Here is a 22263-nt window from a genome sequence, read left to right on the forward strand (position 1 = left end):
TGTCCTGCAAATTTGAGCAAAAGTTGACGAGACGACGGCGCCCGGCGTGCACACGGTCCTCCGAAAAATCCGCGAAACGAAGGGAGATCTGTTCGTCTCTGCACAAGGATTCCAGATCTTCAATTTCAGCCGCGTACCTGCAACCTACACACAGAAAAGCGAAGACGATTGGGGGGTTAGGGATTAGGGGTTTGCCCTTAGGTCAAACCCCGGTTTTGGAATTAACCAAGAAATGAGAAATTGCTGTAAATGTAATGTAAAACAAGTACTAATACCTTGTTGTAAGGATGTTTGTATCCTTATATGCGAAGGTATAGATGTTGTTGTTTGTTGTATGTTGTAGTATGTAATGTGTTGTGAGTGATCTCCTCTTCAATGGTTGAATCCTTGTCTTGAATGCAACACTTAGCCTTGAATGGAGACTTAGAATGATCAATTGCTTGAAGGAATGCTTGAATGCTTGAATATCGTTTTCGCGTCTTGTACACATATGTCCTTCCTCTTCCTCAAATGGGAGAGGAAATGTAGTTTATATACTTGCCGATTAGGGTTAAAAGACTGATTTTCCCGACCTTAGGCCGACCAGGAAATGTTATTTTCCAATTTGCAAACAAAAAGACCCGAAGTCCCATAGGAGACCGGGCCCAAAAATAGGGCCAGGGACCAGGGCGCTGGGCGCCATGGTCCCACCTCCCGAGACAGCAGGGTGCAAGGAGGATCAGGCAGGGTGCTGGAAAAATGCAGTTTTTGGTGTCATGAGCAAGTTTCGGGGTCTCCATTCAGGTTTAGTGTTGCGTGGCCATCGTGAAGACCCAAATGCGGTCAAAATTGCAAGTGTCGCAATTTTAGGACGCTACATCTCCGAAAGATACTCATCACAACCATTGGTCTATCCGTTGCACCAAATGGACGAGCCACTCACCTTCCTACGGGCCTAGTCCATACTATATGAGGGATGGAGGAGAGCCAAACTATCTACACATGGGGAAAAGATGTGTTAGCACACTATTTCACAATCTTGATAGATATGTATATTATGAGAGAAAGAGTTGTTGGACTAATCATCAGTGTCCCCCTTCGGATTCAAGACATGGACTAACCTCTCATGGATCCGTTTATCTCTGGCGTTTGTATCAAGCGTTAACAGGTTGATCTTTTGGTGCAATGGCAAACATGTTCGAACAATTGGTATCAGAGTTGGGTCGTTGTAATGTCCCCTACTCGAATTTGGTCTAATTCAACCATAATCAATCTATTTTCAAAATACTAATGACTTAAACTAACTTGATTAAGAGTCAAGTCTATCTTACACAAGTCAAATCTGTGATATTCGATCTTTCTTTAGTTTATCAAGTACTTGCTAACTTACCATATTAAATAATCAATCTTATTCTGATTCATATAAATCCTTTACGCATTTATTAATTATTATTGTATGAATTATTACGTGATATTACAGAGTAGTTTCTAAAAGTATTATGTAACCATATTATATTAATATCTATTATTATCAATATCTATATTTACAATCATTATATTACTCTTATTCTGATTTGAGTATGAGTATATATATATATATGTATATGAATTAAATAGTATTACCAATTATTTATGGATTTACTAGTATCCTTTTATATTATTACTATACTATTACCACGTAAAAACAATCCTAATTAGTAATGTGTTTAGGGACTGGTATTGGCAGACAGATCTGACGCATGTCAAATCTGGTCTGCCACTGTCTTGATATCCTTATTAAATATATTGCACTGCACTCTATGTTAATATTTTCATTAATATTAACCTCAGCATGGAAACATTATCGGATTTCATATAGTGAAAGTATATCCCCACGCATACCATCAAGGTCAAGGATGCTACCGCCGTAGCTTAATACTATTTTGTTGTGTTCTAATCGGTGGTTCCCCATCATATGTGTCCCCTTTGTAAATCTGTCTTTGAATGATTTATTCTCTTTATAATTTATATACACATTGGCTGGTGTATGTAAGTTAGATCTTCCTCTTCCACACCATACTTATTATATCACTCCTTATCTGATCTTAACGCATGCTATATCTGTTCCAATATATATATATATATATATATATATATATATATATATAAAATTCTCTTCCCTCTGGAATAGAAAGCCATATATAAACCAATTCGATGCCCTTTGGCAACAGAATGATTACAATCGCACCGCTTCATTCACAGGTTATAATCTCACCACTTCATTATACTAACCGATGTTCTTAACCTTATGTTGATTTCCTCTGCCAATGTGTAATTGGTTAGCTATCTATATGGTTTACGATTAGCCTTCTTCCTAATCACTATCGTATAATTGTTGATCATAATTTTATTATTTAGGCATCCCTTTACTTAATATGACTCACTCTTTGTCAGTGATTAGACATAATCAATATCGTGCCATTTCGTAAGATACCAAGCGGTGGATGCTTAAAAGGTATTGGATTCATTTTGGCACTAAACGTGAACCGTCTTAACACAGCGGTATTCTAAATATGATTAGTCAATAATTATTCTTTCTTATACATTTTTTTTTAATTAATTTATTATTTCATTTAATCATTTATATATATAAATATGTAATTTATGTTTACAATTTATAATATATTAATTATGTTTATAATATAATTTTTTTATTTTTTTATTTTTTTTAATATTTCAAAGATATTAATAGTAATGAATATTAATATATATTAATTTAATAATAATTTTAATAAATAGACAGATTTCAAATAATCATTCGTTGTTAATTATTATATTAACTAATAATGATAGTTGCTTCATTTAGGATATATAACGATCGAGGGGACATGACAGTCCGCCCTTCCCGAAATTGCCTGTCCTCAAGCAATTGACAATTTTCTCAACTGAGAAATTTCCTAATAAAACACAAGGTACACATGTAAGGTCATGAGGCAAGAACGCATGAACACATGCAAGGAATGAAGCATGAGGCATTAAAAGTATGTAAGACAAGGAGGGTATGAAGTAATACACACAAAGTCCTGTAAATACATGCAAGACTTGAAGTATATATGGAAGTCTTGAAGCATAGACAAAAGTAATACCTGTAGCAATATTCACAAATACATATAAGATATGAAGCGTACACATCACATGGAGGTGCAAACACTCCTTGTACAAACCCAATACATTAGGCATACATATGAGTACATAAGACCTCAATCATACATAAGGTGCAAATCCAAAGCATATAAGGCAAGAAGAATCTCTATCAAACATGGAGTATACACATGAATATACACAAGGTGTGAAGCATGGTGAATACAATTAAGGTATGCAATATACAAGTGAAATACAAGTAACGCATGAATCATGTAGTGCATAAGCAAGGGTTTACATAAGTTATGAAGCACATAAAGTATGAAGCATACATGTACACATATTCGCTAAGCAACCCATAGAGCATAAAGTGTTCATGAATCCACAAAGCAAGAAGAAACATGTACATAGCACCTAAGCATAGCATACAAATGAATATACCTTGAGGAAAGAAACATGTACTTGAAGTACAAAGCATACAAACAAATATGCTTGAAGCACAATGAATACACGTGAAGTATAAGGCACCCAAATGAGTGCACCTGTAACATGAAGCATAGATGCATGGCATGGAGGATTCACGTAAAGCACAAAGTAATATGCACTAGTTAAGGCATGAAATATGCACTATAAGATATGTAAGACCTGATGCAATACACGGATGCATCTAAGGTAGAAGGCATTCATAAGAAAGACAATCAAGGAGTGATCATATAATTGTACAATACAATTATGCATGTACACATACAAGATATGTAAGACCTGATGCAATACACAGATGCATCTAAGGTACAAGGCATTCATAAGAAAGACAATCAAGGAGTGATCACATAATTGTACAGTACAATTATGCATGTACACATACAGTGGAGCAAACATATTGAAGGCACAATGAACACATCATTATCAACAAATTATGAAGAGTATATATATTTAAGAGAAGCATACATAAGGCACGCAATTCACTTAAAAACATATCAGACATGTAGCACAAATCCATAGTATATACATGAAGTATGAAATAACACACAAGTAAACACAAGGTAATATACATAAGGTGTTGGTTGAAAATTTTGTACACTTGGGGAAGTATACAAAATTGTCGTTTCAACCACAGCACACGAGTAAAACACTCTCCTAATTAAGGGAAGGCTCCCCCTATCTAACTAAAACTGAAATAAAAACGGGATGGGACAGCAGTCTTCCTTCTTTCTTTAAGAAAGACAATATCTTTTTCTCTTCACAGAAAAGGATAGCGATTGAATATGAACAGTAATAACCACTTTTAAGTAAAATGAGAGAAAGGAAATGAAGTTTCCTGAAAGCGCAAAGACTTCCGTCACTTCCTTCGGGACGGGACAACAATATCAAGCTCAAAGACTTGACTATTGGAAGTCCTATCTACCCTTTGCTATACTAAATTTTACAATGAATAGAAGACGACAGCACAAAGACTGGAATAATTTATTCTTTTAACACAAAGACAAGAACTAATGCAAGCTCAAAGACTTGCTGCTATTTCTTATCAAACAATAATTTTTTCTCAACAACAAACGCAAGCTCAAAGACTTGCTGCCCCTTCTAGAGATTTCTTATTTTAGTTAATCTTCTCTACTTGCAGCTCAAAGACTTCAAATCAGATTGGACTAAGCTCCTTTAGAAACACTTTGCATAGAATAAATAAAAAGAATGAAACTCAAACTTGTAGCTCAAAGACTCAAAACTTGAGTAATCTTTTTTTATTATTCTTCAAAACCTTCAATTCACATACATAAGCTCAAAGACTTCTTGCTATAAATTTGGCAGAGTTTTTGCTTGCTTTCCCAAAAGATAAAGATTACAAAGGACCCTCTCTTCTATTTATAGGAGAGGAGCCTTGAGAAAAAGGTGGGAGGATCCTAACTAACTTGAGAAATTCCCTCAACCACCAAGACCTATTCAACAACTAATTATGACTTCGTTAACTAACTAAGACTTTTTCCAACTACAGTCCTAATCGGACACAACTTGTAGTTGCCTTACCAGTAATTACAAAAATGCAAGTGATGACAACTTGCAATTACAAAAATGCAAGTGATGACAATTTGCAATTACAAAAATGCAAGTGATGACAACTTGCCAAAAGGGAAACTACAATTCTGAAATTACAATTTTAAAATTTTACAACAAGTGTTAAAAACACTTAAGTTGCAACTCTTGAAGATACGAACAATTCGAACTTCTGAATAACTTTCTGCAATTCATCAGGATCTGGTTCATGAGTGTAAATAGCCACCACCCTAGTTTTTACGATGACATCATGGCATTGGCATAGCGTGGAATTCCCTTTTTCCAATGCTGACCGGATTTCCTACAACTCAGTTTGATACTTAATCAATATTTGAATGGAAGCGACTGAGAATTGCTCACTTCTCCATTCATCATGAATCTTGAGTTGTAGGTCTGCAAGAACTTCTTCCTCGGGTAGCAGCTCATCATTCTGATTTAAAATGTCGCAGGATGCCTTTTTACAATGGGAGGTTACATCTTGAAAGACTGCTTCACGCAACTTTAAGGTTTCATCAATTTCTTCAATGAGTGATTTGAGAACAAGAGATTTATTCTCCAGAAGTTCCTCATATTCAATGTACGTGACTCTGGAAGGAATTACGTCATGCACCTGAAGAACGCCCAACTGATGTTGAGGCATCTTTCGCCAAGAAACTAAATTTCCCTCAACCTTCTCCAAATTTAGTTTGAAAGCACCCAAGATTTGATTCAACTTATCTTCAATGATCTCCAATTTAACCATCGTTTCAAATACCTGTCTTATGACTTGTGAACTTAAGTCATGCAGTTGATCAACCCAGGTGTCTAAGGCTTGAACCTTTTGGGCGGCTCTCTCGATACTTTGGATTGGTTCGCTGACCCTGGAAGAAATAGGTACTTGGCCTTCTCCACTTGAAGGTTGAGTAATACTTTGGATGGCTGCCATGAGTCTTTGATTCTCTACTTCCAGTTGATCTTTCTTGGTCAACACCTCATCATACCGTTGTACCAATGTAGCCACTGTTTGTTGAGCATCGTGCTTGACAACCTCATGAGTCTACTTACCCAGTTGAACTTTGGTGATCCGATAATCAGCTGCTTGCATTTCTTCAACTGGTTTATCTAATATTGGTTCAGCAATCTCTGCCACTCTCATCCGGTTTTCATCAACGATCACCCTTGAAACTATCTTTGCCCTCTTAACAGCTTTAGGTTTTGATTGTTTCAACTGTTGGTAGTCGAAGGGATTAGGTGAGATCACCTGCTTCTTCCTCTTTGCAGTGAAGGAACTGAGCCATGGAGGTAAAGCCATTAACTCTGATTCTGGGATAGAGGGAGAAGCAGTTTCTGTTTGAATAACAGTGGTGACCTTGGGAGAAGTGTCCGTCTGGATAGCCACCATAGTCTGCTGAGTGACGACAAGATGTGATGAAGATGTCATGAACTCATCAAAACAGGTCATAGAAGTATCAATATCAGACACAAGTACATATGAAGGATCTTCCGAAAAGATATTCAACAAATTTTCCTGAGGATGGTCTTGAGATGGTTCTGCTACTGAAAGTGGGAGGACATTCTGCGGAGATTCTGAAACTGAAGGGGCAGATTGAGAGCTCACATCTATCACAGGAGGAAACATGGGTACCTCAATAGGAAGTGAAGAAAGAGAATTATGTGGAGACTCTGTAGAAAGTGACTGAGGAGCATTATCAGATTGAGTTTCTTCCTCTGAAGCTTCAGGATCAATCACATGAATTTCCAACTGTGGCTTCTCCTTGCCTTGAACAGTTATTTCCTGAGGAGGAAGCACCATTGCACGGCTGACTCGCAATTTAATCCTCGTACTAGAAGAGGATGCACCTTCTTTGTTGTCTAGTTGAATTTCAGACTTCCGCCCAAGAGGACCTGTAGAATCATCTTCTTTCCCAACCTTAATCTTAATGAGCTTGACACCATTATTCTTAAGCCAGATATTGGTATTGGCAAGAACTGATTGAAATCTATCCAAGATAGAAGTGCCTTCCTTGTGGGACCAGTGGATAGAAGGAAGCAGAGCCTCATCAACATTCTGATTGACAAACTCAGGATCAAGAACGTTACCATCATCAATCATACCTTGTGGCATGTTCACGAGGTTTAGATCCACAATCTATTCTGCAGTGAGTCGGCAGTAATCCATCTTGCGAATCTCCTTTTCGGTACGAAGATCAGCCCAGATATCTTCTATCCGATGTACATGGATGAAGGTCTTCTTGATCTTCTCCTTCATGCCTCGGTAATCGAAATCAACTCTAGGTTTGAATTTTTTGAGTCTAATTTCCTGCAACTCAGTCTCCATAGCCCTAGCCTTGATTGAAGTCATTAGAGAATATTGACCAATCTTCAATGGGTTGTTGGAAGAAATACCCATGCCAACCTTGTGCTTAACTGACTGGTGTGTATGCACAGCCATGATCTGCCTTCCCAATTCCATGAGAATAATCTTATCTGTTTGGTACCGTGGGAGCATGTAAGGCTGCCCGCCATAGCATCCAACTCTCATGTAGGTAAAAGTTGGAAATTGGAGAAACAAACAACCATATTCTTTCACCTTTTCCCATGCTTCATCTGAGACTCTTTTGTTTTTCAGGTTCTTGTCAAATTGACACAAATAATGACCAAAGAAAGCGTCCTGAACCCTTCTGAAATGAGACCTACTTGATCTTAGAGGTAACTGATCATAGTATTCCCAAACCGGTACAAGCATGTGGTCACCCTTGGTGGAAAGACCTGGGAAATGTCTAAGTGACGCAGCAATATACACGAGATATGAATTCATGTAGAAGGTGAAGGTAGTAGGGACGACCACAAGTTGTTCACACAAAGCATCACTGATGATTTCACCCCAACAGATATGCTGAGACTGTCTTACTAACATAATAAATTGGTACATCCAAGGTTCAAAAACATTGGAATGCTCCAATCCCATCATACGGCTAAGAAGAGTAATAGTATCACCGATCTCATTCTTGAAATCAGACCGATATAACTTTGCCCATCTGGTAAGCGCAGTGCGAGGTTCATGAATCCATTTGTTGATATGACGCTTACAGTCTTTCTCCCTTTTGGCAAAGTATCCAGCTGCACTTTGCTTAGAGATCTCTATATAAATGGTTTCGGAAGGTATTTTAAAAACCCTCTCTATAGCTTCTGCATCCAGGCGAATGATCACTTCCCCATCATCATTTCTAATGACTCGTGTCTCTTTGTCAAAATGATGAGCACATGCTAGAATAAATTCTGGTTCTAGGGCAGCAACTGGAAAGGATGCGGCATGATGGATATGGCTGTCCAGCAACCGTTGCATATCACCCTTCTTCGGATCTTCAATCCTTTGTATGAATTCGGACATGTCAACATGCCCTATCTCAGTATCCTTGATATGATCAAGGGAGGAGGAGATCTGTGACTGCGGAACTTCATTCTAGTATTTATCATACCTGTATTTCATCTTTTTTGGAGTGGGAGATGATGATACCTCTATCATCTGGAAACAACTGGGAATGCTGCAATGTAAATCCAAGAGTATCAAAGCAATATCAAAGTTAGTATCTTTAGACATTTTCACTCCTCCAAATGAGAAAGTTCAACTTTCGTATTTTGGCTTTGTGAGAGGAGATATAAGAGGTGGAAAAATAAGCTTTTGACTTATTTCGGGTTTTGAAACATGTTTCACAAGTACACAAGAGGGAAGTACAAATGTGCAATCGGGTTTTAAATTCCGAATGCAATTATACTTGCGAAACACGAAGCATGAATAAATGGAAGGAGAATGAATTTTCAGTTTGGAAGTTGGGAAGAATGCATTTGCAATTGGTTTTCTAAATCCAAATGCAAACTTATTTACAAACTGAAAATCGAAGGAATGGACGAAAAAAAGGTATTTAGGCATGTGGGAAATGACGAAGATGATAAGTACGGATGAGGGAATTGGAAGCGGATAGGTAAAAATGAATTTCGGGAAGATCACTTGGAACTTTGTCATGCCAAAATGGGAAGGACTTTCAACTTGCAATCTGGATTTCAAAACCCGAAATTGGGAAGAACTTGATTTTTTTACCATTGAAACTTGATTTTTGGACTAAAGAAGGTTAAGTCTTTGTCCAACAAAGGGAATAACACATTTTGAGGTAGAACTTTTCACACTTGCAAATTTCTTTGCAAATTGGGAAGAACATATTGGGAAGAACACATTTTTCTTGTTTTGAAACTTGATCTTTTGGATCAAAGAAGGTTAAGTCTTTGTCCAAAAAAGGGAAGAACGCATATTTTCCTCTTACTTGCAATCGGGTTTCTAAAACCCGAATGCAAGTAAAGAAAGAGAATTTTCAAAGGGGAAGAACAACTTTTACTTTACAAATTTCTTTGTAAAATGGGGAATTTCCTCTCATAAACCCAATATAAACATGAACAAAACCAAAACTTAAACAAGAAAATGCAAGGAAAGAAACAAGAAAGAAATACAAAAATAAAAATTACCTTGCAAAGATGAGGAGAGATCCAAGCTTGTAGAGTCAACCAAACATAGAAGATGAAACCCTTTAAATAGAATTCAAACAAAGGAAGAAACTTAGCCACGCATGGTGACCAAAGAAAAACCGATTTGATATATATTTAATCATCATTAAATATATATAGATATTGATAATAATAGATATTAATATAATAGTTATGGTTACATAATACTTTTAGAAACTACTCTGTAATATCACGTAATAATTCATACATTAATAATTAATAAATGCGTAAAGGATTTATATGAATCAGAATAAGATTGATTATTTAATATGGCAAGTTAGCAAGTACTTGATAAACTAAAGAAAGATCGAATATCACAGATTTGACTCGTGTAAGATAGACTTGACTCTTAATCAAGTTAGTTTAAGTCATTAGTATTTTGAAAATAGATTGATTATGGTTGAATTAGACCAAATCCGAGTAGGGGACATTACAAATGGTATCAGAGCTATGATCCTGCCATCCTGCGGGAGTTAGTTAATGCTTAGAAAAGGAAACAAAATGAGTAAACAGTTGGGCAATAAATTGCCATGCAAGGCTATTTGAGGTATGCTTTAGCAGCAAGTCCAACTGCAATAAATAGTAATTTATGAATAAATAACGAGATAAATAAATAATTGATAAACAAAATATCTTTAAAATGTCCTAAAAATCAGTTCCGTATTTCTCCACATCCCCAAGGGAGATGGGGGCTGCTAGGGAGGGGTGAAGTAAATCCATCCGATAGGATGCCCCAAGGGTGAAAGACTCCTCCTAAAATCTGGGATACAAACCCCAAGGGTGAAGGGACTAAGTTCAGTAATCTGGGCTAATTGAGAGTTGGTGTCAAGCACCGTAGACAGCCAAAGTCCTCTTCTAGGAAAAGGGACGAAACCGTAGAGATTAGGGATAATTTTAAGAAGTTATATTACAAAGTTAGTTAGCCACGCTTAATTGAGGTAGTAACATAGATGTTGCCTTTGATAATTGACAGAGTATAATTGTTCTAAAACTATAATCAGTCCCGTATTTCTCCACATCCCCAAGGGAGATGGGGGCTGCTAGGGAGGGGTGGAGTAAATCCATCCAATAGAAAGCCCCAAGGGTGAACGACTCCTCCTGAAATATGGGCTGCAGGCCCCAAGGGTGAATGGACTGAGTCCGGTAATTTGGGCTACATTAAAGAGGTGGTGTCAAGCGCCCTAGGCAGCCAAACCCTCTTCTGGGAAAAGGGACGGATTGGTTTAAGTTTAGGCATGGTTTTAATGGCATCACAAGTTATATTATGATAATTGCATACGAAAATGCTGATTTATGATTATGTATTTACTATTTGCCTGATATGTCTTCAACCGATTGCTCCATTGTATATGTATTTTTGGTATAAATGCTTCTGAGATTGCTTAATGCTGTCATGTTTTCAGCATGATTACATCATGCACCTTTATAATGTATGTTTCTTGTATTCTTTGTATATATATACTATGTGTATTCATAGATTGCTTCATGTCTAATGTTTTTTCGAGTATGCTTCTGAGATTGCTTAATGCTGTCATGTTTTCAGCATGATTACATCGTGCACCTTTATAATGTATCTTTCTTGTATTCTTTGTATATATATACTATGTGTATTCATAGATTGCTTCATGTCTAATGTTTTTTCAACATGCATGCCTTGTGTCTTTATGTGTTGCTTCATAACTGATATGTTTTCAGCATGTTCACTCCAAGTGTGTCTTTCTCATATGTGCTTTATACCCTATGTATGCTTGTGTGTTGTTTCTTATCTTGTGTGTATACTTCGTGCCTCAATGTATTGGTATGGTACTTTGTATTTTATGTGAATGCTCTATCTATGCTCCATGCCTTATGTTGTCCTCAATTTTTTATTTCAAAAATTGTACTATCACATGGAAATTTTTATTAAAAAATGAAAAATTTTACTCTATGGCACGCTTCCTGAGGCAGAAATTCGCCCCATCCTTGGACTGGATCGATTGTTGATCCATCCCCAAGCTACGTTTCGAATTTCGTCGCGTTTTGAGTCCGTTTGCTATGTTTTTGCTTCAATGTAGGGGAATTTTTCGATAATTACCAGTAACTGGTAATTTGTTTTTCAAAACCCCCTTGAAGCTTTTGGTCTTGTAGGGGAATTTTTCTCCAATTACAAGTTTTTGGAAACTGGTAAAAAGGGTTTTAAAACCCCCTTTTACTAGTAGAATGACTTTAAGTGTTTTGTAAAACTTGTAAGTGGGTTTTTAAAACCCCTTTACATGTTTTTATGACTTAAAGTTATTTTTATTTTTAAATATAACTTGTAAATGGGATTTTAAAATCCCTTTACATGTTTTAAGTAAAATCATTTGTAAAGGGAATTCTATTTCCCTATTACAAGTAATTTAACTTGTATTTCCTTTTCTAAAACCCGAAATTTGCCTTAGAGGCAAAAATATGAACATTTTGAAAACTTGTTGTTTCATTTCTAAAACCCGAAATTTCTCCCATGCCTTTGCAATAAATATCTATATATAGATATCTATAAATATCTATATATCTATAATAATGGTCACCTATAAATATAAATATCTAATGACTTAAACTAACTTGATTAAGTGTTTTGTAAAACTTGTAAATGGGTTTATAAAACCCCTTTACATGTTTTTATGACTTAAAGTTATTTTTATTTTTAAATAGAACTTGTAAATGGGATTTTAAAATCCCTTTACATGTTTTAAGTAAAATCATTTGTAAAGGGAATTCTATTTCCCTATTACAAGTAATTTAACTTGTATTTCCTTTTCTAAAACCCGAAATTTGCCTTAGAGGCAAAAATATGAACATTTTGAAAACTTGTTGTTTCATTTCTAAAACCCGAAATTTCTTGCATGGTGACCATTATTATAGATATATAGATATTTATAGATAGATATTTATATTTATATTTATAGGTCAGTTTGTCAGTTGGTGTTCTTGAGCTCTGGTGATGAAATAATGATGATTCTTGTTATCCGAGTTGTTATGGTTATTGCGATGGAATTCATGTTGCTTGTTGATGTTCTCTGATCATGTTCTATATGTTTTGGTGGTCCGCTTTGATCGTGGTGCGTGTTATTGAAGATTTTAATGGTCAGGTGGTATTCTTCGTGTTATGCGACATATTTGGTGGTTTAAACTTTAGCGTATTGCGGATAATCTTGGCAAATTATCTAGTGGTGTTGCGTGTTCGAGGATTTGATTTGGGTCCATGCTACGTCCTTGCCGACATTGTATTGGTCCGGTTATGGATTTATCTATCATGTGATGTAATTTTGTAATTAGGTCTTATGTGTTGAGACAACCTTAAGGTTCAGGTTGATGATTTGTATAAGTGTTGTAGTCATGTAAGATGTGTGTCTGCGGTTGTGCCTATGATCTGTAAGAGTATTGTATGTGCGAACAAGCGAATTTATCTTTCGGTAGTGGAGAAGAGCAGAAAAGTGTTGTTGTGCAGACAGTGTGCTTAACCGGAACTGTGATCAGGCATTTGGAGATGCTATTGTTTAAGTTCATGTAATCCGGATTGTTGTTTGATCTTTGTAAGGTAGTGAGCCTTCCCAAGGTTGTTGCCCTTTGTTGTTTTTGAGCTCTAGGCAGTGTGCCTGAATGCATGTGCATTGCCCATTGTAATATTTACACATACTACTGCAGAGTATCATCATATTATGGGTAGGTTCCCACCGTGGTTTTTCCCTTGACCGGGTTTTCCACGTCAAAATCCATGTGTTATGTGTGTTGTTGATGTGGTGTTTATCTTTGCTACTGTTGTTCCTAATCAGATCTAAAGTTGAGGTTAATTTGTTTGAGTTTGGTGAAAACTGATTCACCCCCCCCCCCTCTCAGTTTTCCTGCATTGTTGCTGCCAACAATGCACATTTCTCCAAATATGGGTGTTTGAGCACATACCATGCAGTAGGCCAGTGGGATTTCTTGTTGATATCACACCTTATGAGCCATGAGCACATGCATACCCATGTCGAAGGCCATGGCAAAGAGGAGACTAGTATTGTAGAGTTATCTTTCATTGCCTAGAGTCCACAGACATAACATGGAGACCCTATAGGCATATGATGTAGTGGTCAAGACAAATTAGATAGTTAGCGAGGATGCAACGGGACCGACTTCTTGAGCGTTGCCATGACTACATTATTGTTCCATTTATTATGATCTAGTGATGTGACAGTTTGGTCAAGTACAGGGTGTCCCCATCACAGTACCAATCTACATGCAATCAACTCGGAGTGGTGTGAGACCAGCAGCTCAGCCTAGACCGACAGCACTAGATGTTGCACTTAGCGATGCAAAGGACGAGGAGCAAGATGCACCATCCGTCTCTAATGTTGATTTATAAATGTATTATTTCCTTCAACTAAAATTTGTGTTTATACTTATGTGATCAATGTATACTTGTGTATGTAATCAAAGTAGCCTCTAATTGATGAGGTTACTATGTCTTTAAGGTTTATTTATTAAAGGGTGCATGAAACAAATTTTAAATCCTTAAAAATCTCTGAATTTCATGGGCTTTTTTATTTGTGGAGTCTACGTTGAGTCTAAGTCCAAGTCAAAAATCAAATTGTTGAGTCCAAGACGAGTCTGAATCTTGTAACACTGGAACAAACACTATGCAAAATCTTTGAAGAATTTTTACAGCCTTCTAGTTTTCAAACCAATCATATATACATATATATGGAAATGAACACGATATTGATGGAGACATTCACTCAATATTGATTCTACACTTTAGAAATCATTTTTCAAGGATTACAGTGACTCCATTACAAGTTTGGGACAAACCTAATTTATCAAATACAAAATAGCATCCTCTCCCTTTTTGGAAACAAGAACCCTAGCTGTCTAAACAAAATTTGGTTCTCTATTCTTCTCCAACTAATTTCCCATGCCTTGTACAATGGAAATAAATCTATGTATACCCTTTTGTAGGTCGCCTAGAAAAAGGGGAAATGTGCACACTTGCACAAGGGCCCTAAAAATCTACAATTTCTTGCAAATGCAAATGGTGGCCATGTCTGAATGTCAAGGATTTCATCATTTTTCTTTACCAAGATCAGGCCCAATCATGTCCTAATGTACTTTTGGAGCATAGGCATCCACCCTCCAATTACAAGTGTCACCTCTAGTCATTAATGGCAATCGAAAAATGAGGGAGAATAGGTGGGTGAACATTGCAAGTAGGTGGATGAGTAAAGACACCCAACACCACTACATTTGCAAGTAGGTGGGTGAGTAAAATGCCTATAAAATGATTCAAGTGCCCTTCTTCCTTATTGTGAGCTCCTTCTTGATCTCCTAGGTGCGGTAAGAGCATATTGGCACCATGCATATGGTTCATAACTTGAAACAAATCCCCAACAATCACTACAAGTTCCTTCTTTGCTTCTTGGCTTTTCCCTTCTCATGTGAACACTTTGTGTCAGCTCACAAACCTATATTTGTAACCATGGATGGTTTTGGAACCACCATAAAACTTCATCGCATAGAACATCTTTATTTAGCCTCTTGTCGAAGGATAGACAGGTTCTTGGAACCTCGTCAACTCTTGTTTGTGGTTATAGAACTACTTTAAAAAGTCCAACACACAAAACACTAAGCTATTCCACTTGCACTTCACCGAGGTTACAAAGAGCCTGTTGAGCCCCAACAAGGTTGTGAAGACCATGTTGAGAGCCAACACCAATTCTCAAACCAACAAAAATTGCCAAAAAAGCAACACATACCATCAAATTGCCTTCAAGAAAAGCTTTTAAATTCTCATTGATCTTCAAAGAGGTTCAAAGAACCATGTCAAAGCCCGAAAAGGTTGCGAAAACCTCCAAAAAAATGATGAACACATTATTCAGCTGGTTCACTCAAGATTTGGAGAAGTAACAAGAAATATGTCAAGGGTCAACAAGGTTAAGAGGACCTTGTTGACAGCCAACACAAGTTCCCAAACCACATCCAAATGTCGAAAACTTTCAATACTTTACACTTTTGGCCAAAAAACAAAAAAGTTTGAGAAACAATGTCCAGCACTGACAAGATTGTGAGAACCTTATCAATGTCGGACACATGTTTTGAAACGTCCCCCTATCACTGACACAAAAGACTTAACAATTTTTTCCTTTTAGGAACAAAGAAGTTAGGCCCCAACAAGGTTGTGAAACCCTGTCGGCCTCAACTAAGGATTCAAAACCTCCCTAAAATATCGACGACACTTAAAAATTAGCCAAAATATAGGCAAAATGAAAAGGTTTGAAAACCTTCGTTGGACTCTGAGAAGGATGTGAAAACTTTGTTGGCTTCCAATAGAGGTTTTGAAACCTCAGTGAAAGACCAACAAACAAGGACTTAGTCACTTTTTCATTGTTTTAACTGGATGATTGACTTAAGTATTGCATGGAAAACCAGTTCGAGGACATTACAACTTCCCCCAAAAGATTTTTGCTGCTGTGATGTAAATGAAGTTAGCAGAATCGTTCATGGGAAAGATGGTGAGACTGTGACCAGAGATGAAGAACATTGAGGTATCACTTATGATGAAGACTCTTCCAGCCCAAGTGACATCTCTTTTTCTTAAGTCTGTTAGCAGAACCATATGAAACACACTGTATCAAATTTTGTGAACCCCTTGATATGGCTTAGTCCTGGAGCTGACCCCAGAAGGATGGTTTAGAGTCTAGACAGTAGTTGGTAAATGATGTTTGATATATGATAATTTGGTTTTGTGCTCCAACATGCAAGTCTCCATTGGACACATACTAGTTTTGTAAACTTTTATCCCAATATTAGAAAAAAAAATTAATGAGGAACATTGCGAAAGACTATTGATCAAGTGAAACAGGGTTTGATCTCAAATAGGTGGATCACAACAAAGTAAAAGATGCAATAAATTGAAGATAAATAGCAATGCACCAGCAGCCACCTTCACTTTAGGAAAAATATTACTAGGGATTTTCATTATTATGTACCCTCTATATGAGTTTCATCTCTGTCTCCTAATAATACCATGGGGTAGCTATTCAGCTTTATTTTCTTCTGTTTTTAGATTCAAGAAAAGACCAGTTTTTGAATATTTAAAGGGATAGAGGATTGAGGAGGGAAGTAGAAGAGGTGGGAGCAGAAATAAATATAAAACAAAAGCATACAATAATGCTTAAAGAAAACCGATTTCATGGTTTCATGTTCAGTTCCAATGTATCTCCTCAAACATAAATATTGAGAACAAAATCCAGCTCAAACCAGAATCTGATCGGTTAAATTATATTTGAACACCCAACAAATACAATGACATAAAGGAAAACGGAGGCTGAGGAAGAAAAATACCTCAGAACTGTATATAAATTCTCTACAGAACTTCCATGAAATGCAAAGAATGATCGACTTTCTGGACCATGGCAATTGTGAAATATGTCACCTTCTTCCACGGAATCATGTAGAACTGCTAACTGGAATAGTGAATTAGGAATTGGAAGCATGGCATCACGTTCAAGCAGATGCAGCTTAACTCTACTAGTATATAATATAAATCTTAGGATATCGTATGGAAAGGATATCCTTTCTACAAAATCTTTCTTCAAGAGCTGCTGATCACCATTATGGTTGTCTTTACCAAGAACTTGTAACCAAGAATCTTCCAACTTCAACCTTAGTTTGCATTCATCAGCACATTTTTTCATCTCTGCAGTGGGAGGAAATGTTTTTACAATATTCTGCAGAAATTTGATCTTCTCGTTTCTAGTCAACACTTTCTTCTTACCATCATTATCGATCAGATATTCCAACCCACTTTGTAAAATATGTTCATTCTGCGAATTTCCAGAATTACCTTGCTCTTTATTGCCAGAAGCATCTCTAGAGATCTGAGGTTTGCCAAACATTCCCTCATTCTCGGGAAAAAAGGCTTGTAAAGGTTCAAACACATCTGCAGTGGATTTTGATGCAGCCAGAACAAGGGATATCTCAAAATCAACCAGCTCGGATGAATTCTGAACTTCTTGTAGCACTGTTTTTCCAAGACCCAACTCTTGAAATTGATATAGACTGATAAAAGCATAAAGAAATAGATGTCAGCATCTCATCACCAGACTGGAAGCACTGCAGTATTAAGGTAACAACAGAACAACTTATATAAATGAAATACAGCTTTCCAAATCCAAAATCAATTTCCAACTACCATCTATGGTAAATCACCCCACATCTCAGCAGGACAAAAACAATTAAATTCTATTAAATGAAATTTTTCAAAACTCCTTTTAGTTTTCGAGCTAGTGAGACTCAGCCATCAAATACTAATACACACCTACTAGAACACCAAGTTCAAAGCTTGGATGTTTATAAATTCTCCTGTGCCAGAAATGTAATATTTGGCAGGAGCCAGGCAATCTTGCTGACCTGGAAATCACAAATAATCGCAGAAGGAATAAAGCCCAGTAGTCTCAGTATGCACATATCTGAAAGGAGGTTTTGTCTGATCTGAGTAGGCATGAGCTTTAAGAAGTCTAGATAATAGGAGATGAGTGTTAAAGTAATCCTTAAAAAATTCAATAATTTCTAACCCAAGAACCCAGGGCAATGGAGAATCTCGATTCAAAGCATGAGTAGGCATAATCGCAGAAGTAATAAAGCCCCGTAGTCTCAGTATGCACAAATGTGAAAGAAGGTTTTGTCTGATCTGAGTAGGCATGAGCTTTAAGAAGTCTGGATAATGGGAGATGAGTGTTAAAGTAGTCTTTAAAAAATTCAACTATTTCTAACCCAAGAACCCAGGGAAATGGAGAATGTCAATTCAAAGCATGAGTAGCCTTAAAATTCATGCAACAAAGGTTCTGTGATGAATTAGATAGCAAGATAAAATGATCCACCAGGGTTCTCGCTTGGTTATATGTTTGGGGTTACTGCAAGGCTGTAAAAGTTTTGGCAGAATAGATATAGAGATGCTATAGGGGCTGGTGAAACTCTACAAAATTTGGTAGATATTCCATTCCAGACCTTTGAATCTCCCATGGAAGAGGCTACTGCACTTCTTTCAATGGTGTGGGTATTTACATGAAATTTTGAAATTAAATATATTTACAAGAAAGCGATATCTAGAAAATGGAATTGAGTGTTTGCAGCAACCAGCTCAGCTAATTCATAAAGCATTTATGCCACTTGGCAATTTCAAGTAGCAATTTTATTTGTTATTTTATAACCGGTAGACTTAGATGCAAGTCTCTGGAAAAACTGTAATGTAGAAACTAGAGCTGCAAATTTCAAGCTCCACAGGATGGCTATCTGCAATCTAAGAAGAAGCTGCTGATAAAATCATGCAGTCCACTCCATGGAACCACTGATCTCTAGGTGTAAGTGAATTGATAGATTTTGATTTGAACTTGAACAAGAGGTCAAAAACCCGGGGTACAAAATTTAAAAATAAGTATGCTAGATAATAATACCCTAGTGGGATTCTACAAGGGACTCTCAGAAACCAAATTAATTTCCTGCTTCCTCGTAACCTAAAAAACCATCTTTGCCTTTACGGTTACCTTTACTTCTTGAGCGAGTCTTTGAATCTACCCAAAATCGGGTAGGGAAACCCTTCTAGTAAGATCTACATTTTAATTTATTTTTTTGGAGCTGATGACAGCTCTGAGTTCAACTAATTGCAGCCATTCATTAATGATCTGAGTTAGGACCCTGCCACCGGGGAGACTCTCCCAGAAGCCACCATATATTGTCACCCCTACCCAGGGATTTCTCCAACCACCTGTAAGAGTGGGGTATCCGCTGCTGAAAAAAACTTCCCCCTACCGTGGACCTCAAAAGCCCAAATCCGTAACCTCTGCTTACCAGCAAAAGAGTTTACCCTATCTAAATGGACGTTAAAAATAAATGTATAATTGAAATATGAAATTGAGAGGGTTAAAAAGGATGTACCAAGAAAGACCATTACAAGTGCACAACCGAGAAGGAAAAAATGGCAACTCTTTCTTGCAAATAACGCACCAGCTTGGCAGCAAGCTAAGGCGCATTCCTACGAATATCAAAAGCTGAACAAACTGATTCACAGAATCCTTTACAGTCAACTTCCCAACATTATCTCCAGTTGCAAAGAAAAGCATTATCAATTCAGGCACCAACACCTCGGGCCCATATAAATTCTCCATACTATTATTGTCTTCCTTCAACTTTCGGTCGTCACATGCTCCAACTATTTTCTGGTTTTGGCTTGAACAACTCACCCTGAAAACTTCAGGCGATATTTTATCCTTATTCCAAAACTCTTTACCAAAAAAAAGGTTAATTTTCAGAGGATTTTCACAGCTAAACCCTAGGGCTTCGGCCCAGTGGAAGTACCCTATTATTCCAACGAGCTCCATTTCCAGCTGAACAGTGCAAGAAGCTGGGTCTGCACTAACATCACACCAGAAAAGAACTTGATCTCCAGATTTCGGCTTTCCCTCCAAATTCAAATAATCCAAGCCAGCATTATTTCGAGCTACTTCACAAATCGTTTGAGCTTCCCTTGCAAGCTTGTAAATAATCCCGCTTTCAATTAACTGTTTGTCGTCCGAAACTCCAACGAAAAAATCACTATTTTGAGAAATTTTAGCCTTTTTCTTGCAGGATTTGAAATTGATGAAAGAGCTGGCAATGCGGTCGAGAACAGTGGTGAGACAATTGGGGGAAATCTTGACGCGCTCGAGCTTTTCGTTTAATAGAATCAGAGCAGAATCGAACTCGTGGTCTGATTCATCATCTACACGGAACACCATGAAAACTTCGTCTGAGTTATTATTTTTTGTAGTTTGGGAGTGAAATGCAGAAGGTACTATGAGTTGCACGGGCTTGCCGTGGATGTGCATTTGCAGGCAATCGTGAGAAAACTCACTAACCATTAGAAAATCGTGATTATTTTGAGATAACCAGGCATTCACCAATTCCTCCATGATTACATGAAAAGACGGCTGCACAGAATTTTCAATTGAGGAGAACACTGCGTTTCGAACCTTGAGCTCTTGCAACACAAATCAACAGGTTTGGTAGAGTCAAATCATAAAAAAAGAATTTATAGTTTTCTAGTTAAGGAAGACAGGATCGTTTTCCGAATTCTCCACATTCTTGATTTACTGACGGATCAGATTTGAATATTTGAATAATTTACATGTAATATGTAGTTCTCTAGGCAAGTAATTTATAGTGTTACCATGATTTAGGATTTGAATATTTCAATAATTTACAGGTAAAGTGACGTTGTTAAATATGGAGAAGGATAGTATTTAGTTGGGATCAAAGATTTTGTTTTTGTTGAAGATTTAGATGTTTTTCCTTAAAAAACATGTTTTTTAATGAATAAATAAGGTGTTTTGAAATTTATGTAGGATTTGTATTTTGTAGGAGAACAAGTTTATAATTCTAGGATAAATGTACAATCACACATTAATTTGGTAAGTTTATATTTATTTTTGTGGATGGTGAAATCCAACATTTATTCTTTCTTGGTATGTCTTTTTTTCTACTTTCTTAATATATGTAGATTAGCAATATTTATAAATATCATTTGTTTGTTAGGATACACATTTTCTTAAGTCAACTCATATAAATTGTGTAAATAATCAAAAAAATAGTTTCCAATTTACCAATGTAGTATTTTGATTAGTCATATTTATAAATGTTAGAGTTATCATGTATTAGCTAATAATTATTTATTTAATTATTAGTCTATTATACTCTACACTTAAGCTAAACTTAGGCATTTAATAATATTGTAGGTATTAATTATTAAATACACTTTATCCCTTTAGGGTTGCACAACTTTAGGGTTGCATAATGTCTTTTTATAAGGATTGTATTGTATTTCTTTATTGATTCCCTCTCTGAATGATAATCTTCTTCTTTAGAGTCATTATTGCTTTTTGTCTCCATTATTCTCTTGTGACAGGTATTTTGCTTGCAGGTGTTCTTGGGATCTTTGAAGTTGTATTTCTCAACTTCTTCAATAAATATCTTGATAGAGTTTGTTGAGGAAATGGCTATCCAACCCCTAGGATGCATCAATACCCTCATACACCATAACTTATACATTGGTGCACCCTAGGGGCTAGATAGCTATTTCCATTTGTTGAGATACACATTCTCCTAGGCCTTAAAATGGTTTTGCATATCTAGATTCATTTTAATGTTTCAAATCTAGATATGCATTCTTCTTTTCAATGCATGGAATCTCCCACAGCTTTCCTAGATATTGATAATGTTAAATTCAATATCTTCAAATACAAGGACCTGACAAATAATGCCATAAATGTGTATTGATGCTACAAGGATTGGGAAGGAGTTCGAACTTGAATTATAAATACAATAAAAAATCTGAGTTAGTCTATGTTGTGCTAGATTAATCTCATGTCTTGTGGAAATAACCTGATATGTGTGTGTGTGGGCGCGCGTGCGTGTACACACACACACACACACACACACACACACACACACACACACACACACACACACACACATTTTACATACATACATACATACATATATAATGTTTGTATTAATATATTTAATATAAAAACTATATTAATATAT

General features: G+C 36.5%; 1 protein-coding gene across 2 annotated transcripts in view; it reads right to left on the reverse strand.

The window, feature by feature from the left end:
* LOC131061914 (uncharacterized) overlaps positions 1-20834 on the reverse strand; it is a 70200-nt gene extending 49366 nt beyond the window's left edge. Inside the window, exons 1-2 of one of the 2 annotated variants that reach the window (XM_057995765.2) lie at positions 19618-20834; positions 17026-17742 (exon numbers count right to left, since the gene is read on the reverse strand). In XM_057995765.2, coding sequence (XP_057851748.2) covers positions 17026-17742; positions 19618-20630 — 1730 coding nt within the window. In that variant the 5' untranslated portion in view covers positions 20631-20834. The remainder of the gene's footprint in view (positions 1-17025; positions 17743-19617) is intronic. The other variant, XM_057995766.2, reaches the window with a different exon arrangement.
* Positions 20835-22263: the final 1429 nt, after the last annotated feature.

Source organism: Cryptomeria japonica, chromosome 9 (genome assembly GCF_030272615.1).
Source record: "Cryptomeria japonica chromosome 9, Sugi_1.0, whole genome shotgun sequence".
NCBI classification, from domain to species: domain Eukaryota; kingdom Viridiplantae; phylum Streptophyta; class Pinopsida; order Cupressales; family Cupressaceae; genus Cryptomeria; species Cryptomeria japonica.